Genomic DNA, 17,992 nt, shown 5'->3' with positions numbered 1-17,992 from the left:
GCAATGTGGGGGGGGGGGTTTAGAGGGGGGTGGAAATGATGGGGGTTTTTGTCGGGGGGGGGGAAGGGTTCTTTGGGAAGCAAGTTGAGAAAGGGGGGAAAGTCTTCCCAGCTCCCCCCTCCCCCTCCCTGGAAAGACCCTCCCCCGTCTCGCCGAAGCCCCCCCCTCCCTCCCTCCTGGACAAGGCCACTCGGCCAGGCAAGCATTTTGGGGGGGAGCACCCACTTTGCAGGGCGCCTCCTCCTCCTTTGCGTGTTTTAAACCAGTGTTCCCCAACCTTGGGCCTCCAGCTGTTTTTGGACTACAATTCCCATCATCCTTGACCACTGGTCTTGCTAGCGAGGGATGATGGGAGTTGTAGTCCAAAAAACAGCTGGAGGCCCAAGGTTGGGGAACACTGTTTTAAACCGCCCACAGAGCTGGAAGGGACCCCCAGGGGCTATCCAGTCCAACCCCCCGCAGGAATCCCAGGCGAGGAATCCCTGGCATGTGGGCCAAAGAGAGCTAGCCCGCTCCTCCTTCAAACAGCTCTTTGTTGTTGTTGTTTAGTCGTGTCCGACTCTTCGTGACCCCCTGGACCAGAGCACACCAGTTTGGTCTAAGCTCCCGCAGTTTGGTCAAACTCATGTTCGCAGCTTCTTCTTTTTTAAAAAAATAATTTTTAAAAATTTATTATTTTCCTTATAATAAAGAAAGGCGATGGCAAACCTAGACAACATCTTAAAAAGCAGAGACATCACCTTGCCAACAAAGGTCCGTATAGTAAAAGCCATGGTTTTCCCAGTAGTGATGTATGGAAGTGAGAGCTGGACCATAAAGAAGGCTGATCGCCGAAGAATGGATGCTTTTGAATTATGGTGCTGGAGGAGACTCTTGAGAGTCCCATGGACTGCAAGAAGATCAAACCTATCCATTCTTAGGGAAATCAGCCCTGAGCGCTCACTGGAAGGACAGATTGTGAAGCTGAGGCTCCAATACTTTGGCCACCTCATGAGAAGAGAAGACTCCCTGGAAAAGACCCTGATGTTGGGAAAGATGGAGGGCACAAGGAGAAGGGGACGACAGAGAACGAGATGGTTGGATGGTGTTCTTGAAGCTACCAGCATGAGTTTGATCAAACTGCGGGAGGCAGTGGAAGACAGGAATGCCTGGCGTGCTCTGGTCCATGGGGTCACGAAGTCGGACACGACTAAACGACTAAACAACAACAACAACAACATTTTCCTTATACAAATTTTACAATACAAAACAATAAATTAATTCCCTCCCCCTTACCTGAGCTGATGATTGCTTTTATCCATTTCCGCAGTCACACAATCAGTAGCTGAACTGGGTTCCACGCAGTCACAAAAACAAATTAACCGGAAAAGCCTCAAAACTGGTGCATGTGCCCTGGAAACAATAGCCGACAGCCACATTGGACGTTCAGCTTCCGAAAAATGTTCGAAAACCGGAACACTTACTTCTGGGTTTTTGGTGTTTGGGAACCAGGTCATTTGAGAACTAAGGTACCACTGTATAAATAATTTTCTTGGACTTGGGGGAGTGCTCACACCGCACTGCCTGAGAGGCGGCGCAGAGTAGTGGTTAGTGTGCCAGACCAGGACATGGGAGATCAGGATTCGAATCCCTGCTCACCCACGAAGCCCACTGGGTGACTTTGGGTCGGTCAGGCTGACCTACGCCGCAGGGTTGTTGTGAGGTGTGGCATATGCCCGTTTGTTTGAAAATGTCTGTACAGGGGGAGAGAAAGGGTTAATATGTAGACCAATAGGAAAGCTGGAGGCGGAGCCTACCTGTTTATAAAAGGGCTTAGCCCAGGTTGGTTTTGGTGGGTGGGTTGGTTGGGAAAAGCAGTTGGAAAAGCAGTTGGCAGGCAGTTGGAAACAGAGAGACAGTTAGTGCAGTTGGTTCTTGTGTGAGGGTAGGTAGAAGAGATAGAGACAGGATAAAATACAGTGGTACCTTGCAAGACGAATGCCTCGCAAGACGGAAAACTCGCAAAACGAAAGGGTTTTTGGTTTTTTGAGTTGCTTCACAAGACGATTTTCCCTATGGGCTTGCTTCGCAAGATGGAAACATCTTGCAAGTTTGTTTCCTTTTTCTTAAAACCGTTAATACAGTTGCGACTTGACTTCAAGGAGCAACTCATAGAACGCGGTGTGGTAGCCTTTTTTGAGGTTTTTAAAGACTTTGGTGATTTTTGAAGCTTTTCCAAAACTTTTCCGACACCGTGCTTCGCAAGACAAAAAAAACCGCAAGACGAAAAAACTCGCGGAACAAATTAATTTGGTCTTGCGAGGCACCACTGTAAGACTAAGAAGGTAAAGAATAACAGCGTTTGGAATGCAGTTAAAGTTTGTTTGTGTCTACAATAAACTACACTCTTCTTGGTTAACTTGAGAACCTGACTGAGACTAAGTGATTTACCGGGGAAGACCTGGTTGGCGGCAGAGGATTAGTGGTGTATGGGTCAATAGTCCGTGAGACGACTGGGGGCTCCATACAAAAAAATTGAGAGGGGGCAAAGTGTGTACATCCCCTTGAGCTCTTTGGAGAAAAGGTGGGGTAGAAATGTAATAGCAATTTTTTAAAAAATCCAGTTACTGACCTGTTAAATTGGTGATAGGACTCTCAGGGCGGTCTAGAAGCGATTGTACAAGACACTTTCTTCTGAGTGGACCTGCCATTGTACAGATATATGGTGCGACCGTGTTTGTAATCCTGTGTATGGTTCTGGTCATGTCTCACCTTCAAAAGGAGATCGCAGAGTTGGGAAAGGTTCAGAAAAGGGCAGCTCAAATGTTCAAGGGGATGGAGCGACGTAAGGAAAGGTTGCAGCCTTTGGGACTTTTTAGTCTGGGGAAAAGGCGAGTCGGAGGAGACATGATAGAAGCTTATAAACGGGTGAGAAAGTGGGAAAGGAGAGAACGAGTTCTTCCTCTCTCATAACACCAGCAACTCGTGGGCGTCCAATGAAGGTGAATATTGGGAGATCCGGGGCAGATAAAAGGAAGCCCCTTTTCACACAGCCCAGAGTTAAACTGTGGAACTCCCTCCCACAGGAAGAAGTAGGCACCAACTTGCATAGAGTTAAAAGAGAATTGGATAAATTTGTAGAGAGGGTTGTCAATGGCTACCAGCCACGGTGGCCACGTTCTAATAATAGAACTGTAGAGTTTGAAGGGACCCCAATGGTCATCTGTTCCAACCCCCAGCAATGCAAAGGGAATATTTATGAGTGAGGGAATACAACAGTACATCGATATGTGACACAATCTCTCATTCTTATTTTCTTTTCCAAAGGGCGAATCTTGAACTGACTGCTGAAAGCCTCCTGTTTTGCCTAAAACTCACCTGCTTGCCTGTAGACCAGCAGTGCATTTCCTGCGTGCGTCTACTCAGAAGTAAGCCCCGCTTATTTCAACAGGACTCCACTCCCAGGTGAACGCATATAGGATTGCACCCTTTTAGGTCTTTTGAGACTAATCAGGGGCCTCTTCAAAAAAACCTTTGTCCTGGGAATGGAAGGAACTTTGCAGCAAAAGGACTTTTTGGTCTGGAAGGGAGCTGAGATGGATGTCGGAGGTAAAATGGGTCTTCCAGGCCCAGCAAGGGAGGCGTCAGGAAAAGGCCCCGGCTCATTTTTGGCTGAGAACTCTGGGGGATTCCAAAAAAGAAGAGAACAGAAGATCCCGGATGAAGGAGCAGTGAGTTCAAACACTCTCTGCCGGCGCTTCAGGCGTTTCCGCTACCAGGAGGCCGAGGGCCCCCGCGTGACCTGCACTCGACTCCACCGTCTCTGCCGCCAGTGGCTGAAGCCGGAAAGGCACACCAAGGCCCAGATCCTGGACCTAGTGATCCTGGAGCAGTTCCTGGCTGTCCTCCCCCCGGAGATGGAGAACTGGGTCAGGGAGTGTGGGCCAGAGACCAGTTCCCAAGCGGTGGCCCTGGCAGAAGGCTTCCTCCTGAGCCGGGAGGAAGACAGAAAGCAGGAAGAGGAGCAGGTGAGAAAGCTGAACACCCTGACAGTTCTAGGGAGCTGGGATTGTACCAAAGGAGGGGTTGTTTTTTGTTTTTCTAAATCATTTTTATTAAGTTTTCCATTTTAACAATCCAATCAGGTCACATTAAATATTCCAATTTATACATATAAAATAATCCAAATATTCTGCCAAATTATAATTTTTTTGTTAGGGCTTCCCATGCTTCGAGTTCGGGGGGGGGGGGCTCTGATTATCTCATATCTCTGCTGCTTTTGATAGTCATTTCTAATAACAGATAGGTAGCCGTGTTGGTCTGCCATAGTCAAAATAAAAAAATTCCTTCCAGTAGCACCTTAAAGACCAACTAAGTTAGTTCTTGGTATGAGCTTTCGTATCTGAAGAAGTGTGCATGCACACGAAAGCTCATACCAATAACTAACTTAGTTGGTCTTTAAGGTGCTACTGGAAGGAATTTTTTTATTTCATTTCTAATAGTTCCTTTAAATCTTCCTGTTGTTTTCCTTCTTTCACTGCCTCTGATTTGTTTCCACAAGCGAGTCGAAGTAAAATGATGTGTTTCTGTGTGGGTTTTATGTGTATGATACCCCTCTGTCCGTGCAGGCATCTCCCCACACGCTGGTATTTCTGCCAAATCAATCCAAAAGTCTTTTCGCTGCTGGCAGCCGCCATCTTCTCTCAGTTCCGATGAAACAATTCTAGGCATCTGCTCATGAATTTCCCCTGACCGGTTGCATCAAACATTAGCCTTTCCAGGGGAGATTGACCAAATCGAACCTGAAATACAAATATAATGACATATTAAGGGCTCACCTCCCGCTATGACTATTTATAACTCTGTAGCTCGGTCTTATTCCATCATGGCGGATTTCCAGATTAAAAGGAAGGGTTGTATTTTGACATGCAGTTCCTTGCAATGGAGAGATTTCACTACCTCTAGAGGCCGATTGTTCCGCTGGTCAGACAAGGCCATCTGACTTTGCCTGTGGCAAACCTACAAGCAGGACACGGGCACAAGAGCAGTCTTAACCCCTGAGGTTTCCAAGAGCTGGTTTTCAGAAGCCCTGCTGGCTGCAACCGTGGAGAGCAGAGCATGGCCACCATGGATTGCCAGATAGTTATCCACGATGCGCTGGGTGGGGAGGCCCAGACATTCTGCCCCATTGATTTCAGCAGGGTTTTGCAGAGACTATGGGGAGGGAGGCGTGAATCTGTCCCTCGATCGGTATTGTTTCTCTCAACTCCTCCCCATTTTCTTGCATGGGATCCTTCTGTTTCAGGTGCTGGAAGTGATCATCGATTCCCCCAAGGCAGAGTTTGGCCTGCCCAGTACCTGTCAGATCCCGTTATTTGGGGTAATCAACCAAGAGGATCGTCCATGGAACATGTTACCGGGTAAGGGAGGATCCCTTTTTGGTGGTGGTGCACCTAGCTGTCAACGTTTCCCTTTTCTAAAGGGAAATCCCCTTATCGCGAATAGGATTCCTCGCAAGAAAAGGGAAAAGTGGACACCTATGGATGCAAAGTTCCCAGGAGAAAGTCCAGCTCCCCTTCTCCTCTTGTGGGGGCCTGGAATTCACCCACAGTTTGCTGACGTAGTACTGCTTTCCACATTTTGCCTCCACCGCCTCTTCACAGGGAACGGGATGACATCACCGCCACCCCCTGAAATGTCTCTTAACGGCGGAGCAGAAGCAGCTGCTGTGCAGCCGGCTCAGGTAAGGAAAGGGTCATTGAAAAAATATTTGCAAGGCAGGGAGAGGCTGATTGGTATCAAAACTGTGTGTGTACAGTGAGGGGGGAAAGTATTTGATCCCCTGCTAAATTTGCCCGTTTGCCCTCTGACGAAGAAGTGACCAGTCCATAATTTTAATGGTAGGTTTACTGTAGCTGTGAGAGACAGAATAACAACGGGGGAAACCCCCAGAAACCCAGAAGACAAAAGTCAGAGATTGATGTGCATTATAATATCAACCAGCCAACAGATGTCAGGCTACCTGCCATCTTCATGTCCCAGTTTTTAATGTTTTAACATGTTTTTATTATTTTGTTGGGAGCCGCCCAGAGTGGCTGGGGAAACCCAGCCAGATGGGTGGGGTATAAATAAATTATTATTATTATTATTATTATTATTATTATTATTATTATTATTATTAATGAACTGCTTTGACACCAACATTCATTGTTGGAAAAGCAGAATACTTTTTTTATATTATATTAAATCACCCCTGTAGAGAAATTACCTTTCCCTGCACACATCAAACACCTCTCTCCTCATTTGGGAGTGAAGGACAACCATTATCCTTTGACTTGCCTGTTAACAGGGGAACACCATGTTCTTCTTCTTCTTCTTCTTCCTCCTCCTCCTCCTCCTCCTCCTCTTCTTCCAGGGTCCCCTGTCCTTTGAGGAGGTGGCTGTGTGTTTCACCGAGGATGAATGGTCTCTGCTGGACCCAGGCCAAAGAACATTGTACAGAGAAGTCATGCTGGAGAATTCCCGGAACGTGGCCTTGCTGGGTAAAGGATTTCATATTATTATTTTACTTTAGCAGTTTCCGTATTGCCCTAAGTGCATAAGTCTATAATCTGTGTACAAGAAATGCAGTTCAGGGAAGATTCAAATAATTAGTTACAATGGTGAATTAAGAATTCACTTAAAGGATCGATCTTTGCTCTGAGTTTAGGTAGATGGGGAAGAACACAAGGAAAGGCTGCTGGATCCGGCCAATGGTCCATCTACTTCAGCAGCCTGTTCTAGCTGTGGCCAACCAGATACCTGTGGGAAACTCATAAGCAGAACCTGAGTCCAAGAGTTTCCAGCAACTAGTACTTAGAAGCAGCAGCAGCAACATGGCAAGTAGCCATTGATAGCCTTTACCTCCATAAAGCCATCCACATTGATGGGCATCACTGCCTCCTGTGGGAACAAGCTCCATAGTTCAACTATGTGTTGCATGGCAATGTACTTCTCATTTTATTAAAGCAATAATTTTAGTTTAAAGAGATAATTTTATTAAATGATAAAGAAGGGAGCCCAGTCTAGGAACCCGCTTCTGTTGAATTATACACAACACGTGTAAGGGCAGATCCATTGAAAACGCGCATTCAAAACACACATTCAAAGCACAGGACTTCCCTCGAATCCTGAGAACAGCCGTTCCATTCTGACAGAGTTACAGTTGCCAGCACCCCTTGATAAGCTACGGTTCCCAGGATTCATTTGAGGAAGCTTGAATGTTGGAAAGGACCACAAGGGTCCTCTAGTCCAACCCCCAGCAGTGCAGGAATCTCAGCCAAAGCATCCATGACAGTTGGCCATCCAACTTCTACTTAAAAACCTCCGAGGAAGGAGAGAGCCCACCACCTCCTGAGGGAGACAGTTCCACAGTCAAACCACAGTCAAAGCTCTTCCTGAGGTTTAGTCAGAATCTCCTTTCTAGCGTATCCAGAGATACCACTGTACCTTGAATCCATTGGTTTGGATAAACCTGATGTGCCTTGACTAAACCACATATGTGCAGCCTCTTCTCTATGGGAGCTTGGTTTGATGAAAAGCTTTCTGCCCTTTCTTTTTTTAAAAAAAAAATTAACAATTTCAACATAACAAAATATCAAAACATATATTCATTATTTTCCCCTCCCCCCCACTTCCCCAGCGAACCCTCCCTCCCCCACAAGACTTCCCTCAGGTCCTCTCTGATTTCTCAGCACATATTGTTCTCTGCATACTGTAAAATTGTATAAATCCTTATATTTATCTATCTACTATATTAACCCTCAATAAATTTGTGTATGTTTATTCAAAACCTGCCAAGGAGTCCAGTTCATTTTGTTGTCTTTTTAGATAATTTGTAAAAAGTTCCCATTCTTCTTTGAAGTCACAGTTGTCCTTATCTCGCAGTTTGTATGTCAGTTTAGCCAGATCTGCATAGTTCATTAATTCCTCTTGCCACTGTTCTTTTGTCGGGGTTTCCTCATTCTTCCATCCTTGTGCTTTCAAGACTCCTGCTGCTGTTGTAGCATACATAAACAAATTCTTTATTTTCCTTGGCAGGTCTTGTCCTACAGTCCCTAACAGAAACGCTTCTGGTTTTTTTACAAATGTCATTTTAAACATTTTCTTCAGTTCATTATATATCAGCTTTCCGCCCTTTCTAACCAGGCTCCTCTCCTTTATTCCAGAAGGTGATGGGTGGCCCAGTAAGGATGAGGAGGGACCACCCAGAGAGTCGTTGGAAAGGAGCAGGTATGAAGAGACAGAAGAAGAAATCAGGAATCACGAAGGGCCAAAAAATCAGGAGCGGAATCAGCTGGAGGTGTGGATGAACGAATCAGTTAATTGGCAGGGCAGCAGCTTCCCCAAAGTTCCTATTCAGCAAGAAAAGCAGAAAGGAGCAAAGAGGAACGTCTGCCCGGTGTGCGGGAAAGGGTTCAGTCACAAATCGGACCTTAACGTTCACTGGCGAATCCACACGGGAGAGAAGCCGTTTAAATGCCCAGAATGCGGCAAGAGCTTCACCCAGCGTGCAAACCTTGCGTCGCATCAGAGGATCCACACGGGGGAGCGGCCGTACAAATGTGCCGAGTGCGGAAAGGGCTTCTACGACAAGTCGAGCCTCGCTATCCACCAAAGAATCCACACGGGGGAGAAGCCATACCAGTGCTTGGTGTGTGGAAAGAGCTTCCACCAGAGCTTCGGCCTCACCTCTCACCAGAGGATCCACACGGGGGAGAAGCCCTATGTCTGCTCGTATTGCGGGAAGGGCTTCTACGACAAGCCGCACCTCACCAGGCACCAAAGGGTCCACACCGGCGAGAAGCCGTACAAATGCTTGGTGTGCGGGAAGAGCTTCAGCCAGATCACGAGCTACACGTCCCACCAGAGAATCCACACGGGGGAGAGGCCCTTCATGTGCTCCCACTGCGGGAAGAGCTTCTACGACAAGTCCAACCTCCTCACCCACCAAAGAATCCACACCGGGGAGAAGCGGTACAAGTGCCTGGAGTGCGGGAAGAGCTTCAGCCAGAAGAAGAACCTGACTTGCCACCAGAGCATCCACACCGGTGAGAAACCTTACCAGTGCCTGGAGTGCGGGAAGTACTTCCGCCAGCAGACGGACCTCACTTCCCATCAGAGAATCCACACGGGAGAGAAGCCGTACCAGTGCCTGGAATGTGGGAAGAGGTTCTATAGGAAAGCCGATTTAAACAGGCACCAGAGGATTCACGTCGGGGCGGGGAACCCCATAATTTCCTGGAACGTTGAGATGCCTTCAGAAGGGGTATCGGTCTTGCGTCCTATCAGAGAATTCGCCCAGGAGAGCCAGTATGTCACCCCTGAGATGCTGCTGAATCACCCCTTGTTAGTCATTGAGGAATCCACATAGCAGAGGCTGCTCCTGTTGTTGTTTAGTCGTTTAGTCGTGTCCGACTCTTCAGGACCCCCTGAACCAGAGCACGCCAGGCACTTCTGTCTTCCACTGCCTCCCGCAGTTTGGTCAAACTCAAGCTGGTAGCTTCGAGAACACTGTCCCACCATCTCGTCCTCTGTCGTCCCCTTCTCCTTGCGCCCTCCATCTTTCCCAACATTAGGGTCTTTTCCAGGACGTCTTCTCTTCTCATGAGGTGGCCAAAGTATTGGAACCTCAGCTTCAGGATCTGTCCTTCCAGTGAGCACTCAGGGCTGATTTCCTTCAGAATGGATAGGTTTGATCTTCTTGCAGTCCATGGGACTCTCAAGAGGCTCCCTCCTAGTTCCCCCAAATAAATATTTGGGGTGTGGAAAAGGATCAAGCTATTTAAATATGCAGACTTTTTTAAATAAACCAGACATCAATGCAGACACAGACTGATGCTGGTAGCTGTCACCCTTCTGGGGGAAAAAAAAAGAGTAGGCCCCACATTTATTTACTTGGGTATATTATAGCCTATGGCACCCTTCAGGTGATTTTGGACTACAGCACCTAACAGCTGCACACTAGTACGCCCATTGCAGTGCAAAAACCTCTGAGGGAGGCTGCTATAATGCATGTTTTTATGCCTTACTGGGTCCTGTTATTATTTCTTGACTGGTTTGCATGAAGCTTCCTTTTATTTCCCCTGTGCCTTAGTTTTTTTATTAAAAATTATTATGATTAATATATATATACATTTGATGGAAACTATTTCTTTCCATTGGTCTGGAATTCTGACTGTGCCCTGCCTTTTGTAGTCAACGCACATTAAAACACATTTAGCTAATTTTGGAGTCGCTGCTTCCTTGTTTGGGTTTGAGGAGTCCCAGGATTCTTGTGGGGTGTCTGGGCGTTCCGTATCCGTTCCTGCTTTCCAGAACCTGAAAACAGTGCCTGAGTACAGATGTACATCAAACAGAAGCTTGCAGGATGTGGCTTTGATGCTACAGCCATCGATAATGCCAAAAATGGGAGGCTCCAGGCAAATCCAGCCCTGGCCTAGGCTACACCAGACGTGGTGGCCTACAATCCATAGAATCAGAGTGCATAAGGTACATCTAGTCCAACCCCCTGCAATGCAGGGATTGAAGAATCTCTGACAGGTGGCTAGCCAACCTCCGTTAAAAAACCTTCGAGGAAGAAGAGTCCACCTTCTGATGTAGCCTTTTTAGCCTCGGGTGAAAAGAGTTTTGCGCCCGGGAGAGGGAAATGGGAGTCAACAGACACTCAAGGAATAGTTTCAGAGAAAAAGCTTTATTCTACCATCCGGCTGGTAGAAGGAGCAAGTGTGATAACTCACAAAACAAGCACGAGTTCACAGCCATTTGCACAGAGTATATATTCCCCTTCAGTTCCCTCCCCTTTCTCCTCCCCTCAGGAGTCCTGCCCCATGATGGGTTTCCTGAGCATGAATAGAAAGCTCCTGTCTTGGGACTCTTTTGGACTCTTCCCAGGAAAGGGGGATGAGAAGCCAAAGGGGGATCGGTTCAGCATGTTCAAGATGTGACAACAGAATGAGATAAGAGTCAGTTCTCAGGTCTGAGTATTCTTGGCAATGACAGAGCCTATTCATTAGCCTTTTGAAGCCTTCTCGTACTGATAAAAGTAACGGTTTGCCTTTGCCACAGCATCTTGCGAGGAAAACTTTAGCTGTGGATTTTTAGGAGAGAGAAAGGAATTTTGGACAGTTTTGAGACCTGGTTGGGTGGGGGTGACTTCGGGTCTAGGTGGGGTCACCTGTCTTCACCTCCTTCACTGAGGGAGTCCTCCAAGCTCTCCAAAGTCCCAGGAAGACTTGGAGAAATTATTTGTGAGAATTAACTAGAATGGGTAAAGAGATACGGTTTTGTTGACACCATCTCCCTCACTCACCCAGAGGGGGGGGATCCATCTAGAAGAGCCCTTCCTAATGTGAAAGGTCTCAACCTCCACATTCTGAGGAAGAATTACTTCACTGGCTCCAGTTACAGATAGGTAGCCGTGTTGGTCTGCCATAGTCAAAATAAAAAAATTCCTTCCAGTAGCACCTTAAAGACCAACTAAGTTAGTTCTTGGTATGAGCTTTCGTGTGCATGCACACTTCTTCAGATACACAGTGGAAGGAATTTTTTTATTTTGACTATTATACCCAGCTAACACTGGAGAGAACAAACCATTAACTAAGACACTTTTTAAAAGGCACATTAATGCCATCCAGAGGATACCGATACTGACTCGGCGGCTTTTGATGTGCTCAGTGACAGTTTCTGTGGACTGGACTCAATGGCAGTTGTTAACACCAGCCTCTAAAAGGCAAATTTACCTCAGGCCAAAGACCCGAAACCTCCACCTTGGCCATATATGCTCACAACCCAGTTTAGCTACTGGGGACAGTCTGCCTTTGGCCATAGGTACCAACTCCCTGGGGCCCTGGGTACATGAGCACCCACAAAATTCCCCATGAAGGGGTTTGGCACCCACAAATTTTGGTGCCAGGGCCATGCACGTTGCATGGCAACCACAGCCACAGCCACTAGGCCAAGTTGGTGCTCCTGCCTCTGACCGCCCCCCAAAGCTCCTCCGGTTGTACTTCTGGCTGCTTGGCCAGCATAACTAATGTCTGAAAAACCTGCTTTTTTGAAATCTTTAAGTGGAGGGGTGAAGGTCAGGATGACCAATGGAGAGCCAGACTAGAGCCAGGCTAAGAACCTCTAAGGCCATTTTTATAAGAACCTCTGATGCCATTTTAGAGAGCAAACTAGAAGCTAAAAGCATAAAGTCATTTTAGAAAGCTAAAGACTATTTCTCTTTCTCCTGTTTGTCACTTTGCCACCTTTTGCAGCTAGCTTGCAAGGATGTGGTTAGGGTAGCTTGCACCGGCAGGAAGTTTGCCAGTTGAGGTTAAGCCATTTCTGAGAAACGACCCCTGACAAAGGCAAGTAGCAGGATGTTTGCTGACCACCGGGCTCCAGATAAAACTCTTAGGTGTGAAGTTGCTAAACCACAAGTACATTTCTTGGAAGCAGGGGGTTCAGGGGTATTTCCTGGAACTAGTAAAGAGGTTAAGTAGTTTATAAGCCAGTAGCGCCACCTAGTGGAATAGGCAACTTGGAACCGAAAGGCCACACCAATTTATTCATTGGTTGAGCTTTAATGAATATGCATCAAAGACCATAGGAAATTGTCAATCATTGCCTAAAGGGATGCCAAGGGGCTGGGCTGTGCTTTGCAAAAAGTTGGCTGCCCCTAAGGAGGGGTGGGCATTCTTCATTTTCCTGAATGCACCCTATTTGCTTTTTGTCTAACAAAATCCAAATAAAAACTTTTTCTTTAAGAAACCTTGCTGCCTGGTTTTTACATTCCTGGTCTGTATTTCTGCAGTCCCTTTCATAAGTTAAGGCTTTTTTAAAAGCAGGGCAGCCTCGGCCTGGCACAACTGCCAGCTCCCCTTTCCTGGCCCAAATGGCAGCTTCATATCCAGCCCTCAGCTTCCTCTCAGCGCTCTTTGCCTCACACCTTCCCTCACCAACTGACATTCCCAACTGTCACTATTTCTGCCAGCTGTCAGTCAACTCCCTTTTCTTTGCTGGCCAATCAGGGTCTTGTTGCACTCCGTCCCAGACCAATCAGCATCAACGTGACTGACTATCCTTTCTTGAAACTTTAGTTTTCTTGCAATTGACAGCCAGCTGTTCTCTTTGGCAGTATCCTGAGAATGCCCTCATCCATCTTTTTAGGCCTACTTTTGTTTGGGATAAAAGTACCACACCATCTGCGTATAATAATAAATAAGATTTTTTTTTTTTTAATACCCCGCCCTTCCTGGTTCAGAAAACCGGGCTCAGGGCTGCTAACAGCAAATTTAAAACACTTAATTGATGCAACAAAAACCAGCATAAAATACAGTATAAAACGTGAGTAACAATAAATTCAGAATTCAAAAATCAATTTAGGGGGAAATCCATCCAATAGTAATACAGAGATGGCTTTTGTGGCCAATTTTGAGGCATGATACTCTGGGGATGTTAAACTCTGAACAATATTATTTATACATAAATTAAACAGTGTGGGAGCTAGGATACAACCTTGCTTAACTCCCTTTGTGGCTGGTACTGAAGGGGAACAGTTAGCTTACCCTAAAAAACTGTTTGTGAATCCCCCCCCCCGCCTGCCCCAGCCAGGCCTCAAAGCCTCACTTTTCAAACTGCACTTCTCAAAGTTTTTTCCTCTATCTAAGGCTAAAAGCTTTTAGCTCAGCATCTTTCTATGTAACAAAGGTAGAGAACAATGTCTTTTGCTTCTCATGTTGGAGGCTGGATGGCGGCTAATGGATTGAAGTTGAATCCTGACAAGACAGATGTACTGTTTTGGGGGGACAGGGGGCGGGCTGGTGTGGGGGACTCCCTGGTCCTGAATGGGGCAACTGTGCCCCTGAAGGACCAGGTGTGCAGCCTGGGAGTCATTTTGGACTCACAGCTGTGCATGGAGGCACAGGTCAATTCTGTATCCAGGGCAGCTGTCTACCAACTCCACCTGGTACGCAGGCTGAGACCCTACCTGCCCGCGGACTGTCTCGCCAGAGTGGTGCATGCTCTAGTTATCTCCCGCTTGGACTACTGCAATGCGCTCTACGTGGGGCTACCTTTGAAGGTGACCCGGAAACTACAGCTAATCCAGAATGCGGCAGCTAGATTGGTGACTGGGAGCGGCCGCCGAGACCACATAACACCGGTCTTGAAAGACCTACATTGGCTCCCAGTACGTTTCCGAGCACAATTCAAAGTGCTGGTGTTGACCTTTAAAGCCCTAAACGGCTTCGGCCCAGTATACCTGAAGGAGCGTCTCCACCCCCATCGTTCTGCCCGGACGCTGAGGTCCAGCTCCGAGGGCCTTCTGGCGGTTCCCTCATTGCGAGAAGCAAAGCTACAGGGAACCAGGCAGAGGGCCTTTTCGGTAGTGGTGCCCGCCCTGTGGAACGCCCTCCCATCAGATGTCAAAGAGATAAATAATTACCTGACATTCCGAAGACATCTTAAGGCAGCCCCGTTCAGGGAAGTTTTTAATGTATGATATTTTTAGTGTTTTTTGGTTTCTATGGAAGCCGCCCAGAGTGGCTGGGGAGGCCCAGCCAGATGGGCGGGGTACAAATAATGAATTATTATTATTATCAGGCTAGTCTTTTGCTTCTCAGGCTAGCTGACCTTGTCCAAGCACCTTTAGATTGTTGCAAACTCTTCCGGGAGCAGAGCCAGGGAACAAGAGCGAAACATTTTCTATGCAATTCTGTGAAGGGGGAGAGGGAAAATGGGGGTTTGGGAAAAAGGATAAAAAACCTGCTGTAAAATGTTTTTTTCTGTGGCCTGTTTTTGTGAATCCATCACACAGGTCCTCTGCCCCCCCCCCCCCATGGCAGAATAAAGCTCTTTCTCTGGATTTAACCCCTTGGTGTCATTTGACTCTTTTCATCCCTGCCCAGGTGCAACGCTTTCCTACCCATGGTTAAAAAGGCCTAGAAAGGCTACAGTACAGATCCTGTGAGCTGCCCATTTGTAGAGCAATGCACTTTCAGCAGTTTTTATATAGACATTTAATCAATAACAATAATCTTTTATCTATACTTGAAGAGTTCAACTTATCCCACAGACTTTCTCGAGAGACTGAATCGAATGCAGCTTTCAGATCAATGAAAGCTACATATAGCACACCACCTGGTTTCTTAACATACTTATCTATAAAATGGGCTAGTACAAAGCAATGGACTATAGTGAATCTGCCTTGTCTAAATCCTGCTTGCTCTTTGGCAAGAATAGCTCCATCAGGTTATCCAATCAACTAGCTTATTGTAAAGATGCTTTGCATATAATTTGCTAATTACAGGTAGCAAACTAATTGGTCTATAACTAGCCAGATCGGATGGAAGGCCCTTTTTGAATAAAGGGATGACCACAGCAGACCTTCAGGAAATAACCTGGATGAATCGATAAATGAGAATATTACCGCCGGCAGGGAAGCCCACCAACCGATGTAAGATTTCAACGGTTCTGGGGGCAAATAGTCTATGCTGGGTGCTTTATTATTTTTTAACTGAAAGAAGGTTCTTGACCTGGAGGCCAGTCTGGAAAGTTTTCCAAAGATTCTGTTATTTGGTTGACCTTACTATCCTGCCCTTGATAGAGAGAATGAGAATATTGCATCCATTCATTGAGTCCGATAGTACACACATTGCAAGCATTCTCCAGCAGGCCTAATATTGTACACCAGAAGAGGCAGGCGGGAGGCTTTTATTGAGATATTCCAAGCATGTTTTTCTGCTTTCTGTTTTTTCCATCTTAGCAGAAGTTTGTACTTCTGCCTGAGGGAAGCATACTCACTAATTAAGAGGGGTTAGAGTTCCTATATTTGCGGTAAGCTATGTGTGCTTGTGTGTGCCAGAACCTGGCACTGAAGCATCCGCTGTTAAACTGGCCTAAAACACAGGGGAAAGCACAAGACCTCAAACTGTGACAGCAACAGGCTTACTTCCCCCACTTTCAAAACATAAATAATGATAATAGCGGTTTGAGCTTTTAAAATCTTCAGCTACACACTTTTTTCCCATTAGGGTTTGCAATCCTTAAAAGTTTGTTTTTATTCACTCCTAACAGGAGTGAGGGAGCAAAGAATGGAATGAATGCTTTGGAAGGGGCTGGTTGGTGGGAGGAGAGAACAGAAATGCCAGTCGAGTTTAGAATGCAAAATTACCTGTGATTCCGGCCCTGCCGGGGTTCGGACTAGATGACCATCCTTCTCATAGAATAGAATAGAATCATAGCGTTGGAAGAGACCACAAGGGCCATCGAGTCCAACCCCCTGCCAAGCAGGAAACACCATCAGAGCACTCCTGACATATGGTTGTCAAGCCTCTGCTTAAAGACCTCCAAAGTAGGAGACTCCACCACACTCCTTGGCAGCAAATTCCACTGTCGAACAGCTCTTACTGTCAGGAAGTTCTTCCGAATGTTTAGGTGGAATCTTCTTTCTTGTAGTTTGGATCCATTGCTCCGTGTCCGCTTCTCTGGAGCAGCAGAAAACAACCTTTCTCCCTCCTCTATGTGACATCCTTTTATATATTTGAACATGGCTATCATATCACCCCTTAACCTCCTCTTCTCCAGGCTAAACATGCCCAGCTCCCTTAGCCGTTCCTCATAAGGCATCGTTTCCAGGCCTTTGACCATTTTGGTTGCCCTCCTCTGGACACGTTCCAGTTTGTCAGTGTCCTTCTTGAACTGTGGTGCCCAGAACTGGACACAGTACTCCAGGTGAGGTCTGACCAGAGCAGAATACAGTGGCACTATTACTTCCCTTGATCTAGATGCTATACTCCTATTGATGCATCCCAGAATTGCATTGGCTTTTTTAGCTGCCGCGTCACACTGTTGGCTCATGTCAAGTTTGTGGTCAACCAAGACTCCTAGATCCTTTTCACATGTACTGCTCTCAAGCCAGGTGTCCCCCATCTTGTATTTGTGCCTCTCATTTTTTTTGCCCAAGTGCAATACTTTACATTTCTCCCTGTTAAAATTCATCTTGTTTGTTTTGGCCCAGTTCTCTAATCTGTCAAGGTCGTTTTGAAGTGTGATCCTGTCCTCTGGGGTGTTAGCCACCCCTCCCAGTTTGGTGTCATCTGCAAATTTGATCAGGATGCCCTTGAGTCCATCATCCAAGTCGTTGATAAAGATGTTGAATAAGACCGTCCCCCTTCTAACTCCCCGAATATTTGATTCTATGAAAATCGCACCGTGGGCTGCATCTGATTCAGATGCCTTATGAGGAAACGATGCCTTATGAGGAAACGATGCCTTATGAGGAACGGCTAAGGGAGCTGGGCATGTTTAGCCTGGAGAAGAGGAGGTTAAGGGGTGATATGATAGCCATGTTCAAATATATAAAAGGATGTCACATAGAGGAGGGAGAAAGGTTGTTTTCTGCTGCTCCAGAGAAGCGGCCATGGAGCAATGGATCCAAACTACAAGAAAGAAGCTTCCACCTAAACATTAGGAAGAACTTCCTGACAGTAAGAGCTGTTCGACCGTGGAATTTGCTGCCAAGGAGTGTGGTGGAGTCTCCTACTTTGGAGGTCTTTAAGCAGAGGCTTGACAACCATATGTCAGGAGTGCTCTGATGGTGTTTCCTGCTTGGCAGGGGGTTGGACTCGATGGCCCTTGTGGTCTCTTCCAACTCTATGATTCTATGATTCTATGATTCCTGCGACTTGGCAGAAGGGCAAAATTGTTCCAAGGGCGGCAGACTCTCCTTCATCAGAGGTTTTTTAAAAACAGGGTTGGCTGTCCATCTGTCGGGGGTTCTTTAACTGTGACACCTGCATTCCAGGTGACCCTCGGGACCCCTTCCAACTCTACCATTCACAACCAAGAGCCCTCCTTCCACCTCCGTCTCTGCTCCCTTGCCAGGGCTGAACTCTTTCTCCCTGTCTTTTATTTTTTAACTGTGGCCATGTCCACACCGTATACTTATTTTAGGGTGGCAGAGCCCCCTTCTACCTGCTTCACTTGC

At 46.7% G+C, this 17,992-nt stretch overlaps 2 protein-coding genes across 2 annotated transcripts in view; one reads left to right on the top strand and one right to left on the bottom strand.

Moving 5' to 3' along the window:
* Positions 1 to 17,992, bottom strand: part of LOC309525778 (uncharacterized protein) — a 242,351-nt gene that overhangs the window by 20,963 nt on the left and 203,396 nt on the right. The window lies entirely within an intron of this gene.
* Positions 1,306 to 10,244, top strand: LOC309525769 (uncharacterized protein). Its single transcript, XM_082211286.1, has 6 exons — positions 1,306 to 1,508; positions 3,307 to 4,007; positions 5,285 to 5,399; positions 5,643 to 5,722; positions 6,395 to 6,521; positions 8,187 to 10,244. Exons 2-6 carry the CDS (start codon positions 3,525 to 3,527, stop codon positions 9,389 to 9,391), a joined length of 2,010 nt encoding a protein of 669 aa, XP_082067412.1. The 5' UTR covers positions 1,306 to 1,508; positions 3,307 to 3,524; the 3' UTR covers positions 9,392 to 10,244.

Source organism: Podarcis vaucheri (assembly GCF_965113315.1).
Source record: "Podarcis vaucheri genome assembly, chromosome: 2".
In the NCBI taxonomy this organism is placed as follows: Eukaryota; Metazoa; Chordata; class Lepidosauria; order Squamata; family Lacertidae; genus Podarcis; species Podarcis vaucheri.
Note: the sequence above shows the minus strand (reverse complement) of the source record. Positions and strands in the feature narration are given on the sequence as shown.

Bases quoted from the DNA above. Each gene is read 5' to 3' on its own strand.
- LOC309525769 (XM_082211286.1), top strand. From the start codon at position 3,525: ATGGAAGGAACTTTGCAGCAAAAGGACTTTTTGGTCTGGAAGGGAGCT. The intron at 4,008-5,284 runs GTGAGAAAGCTG...CTTCTGTTTCAG, and splicing joins GAAAGCAGGAAGAGGAGCAG to GTGCTGGAAGTGATCATCGA. The intron at 5,400-5,642 runs GTAAGGGAGGAT...GCCTCTTCACAG, and splicing joins TCCATGGAACATGTTACCGG to GGAACGGGATGACATCACCG.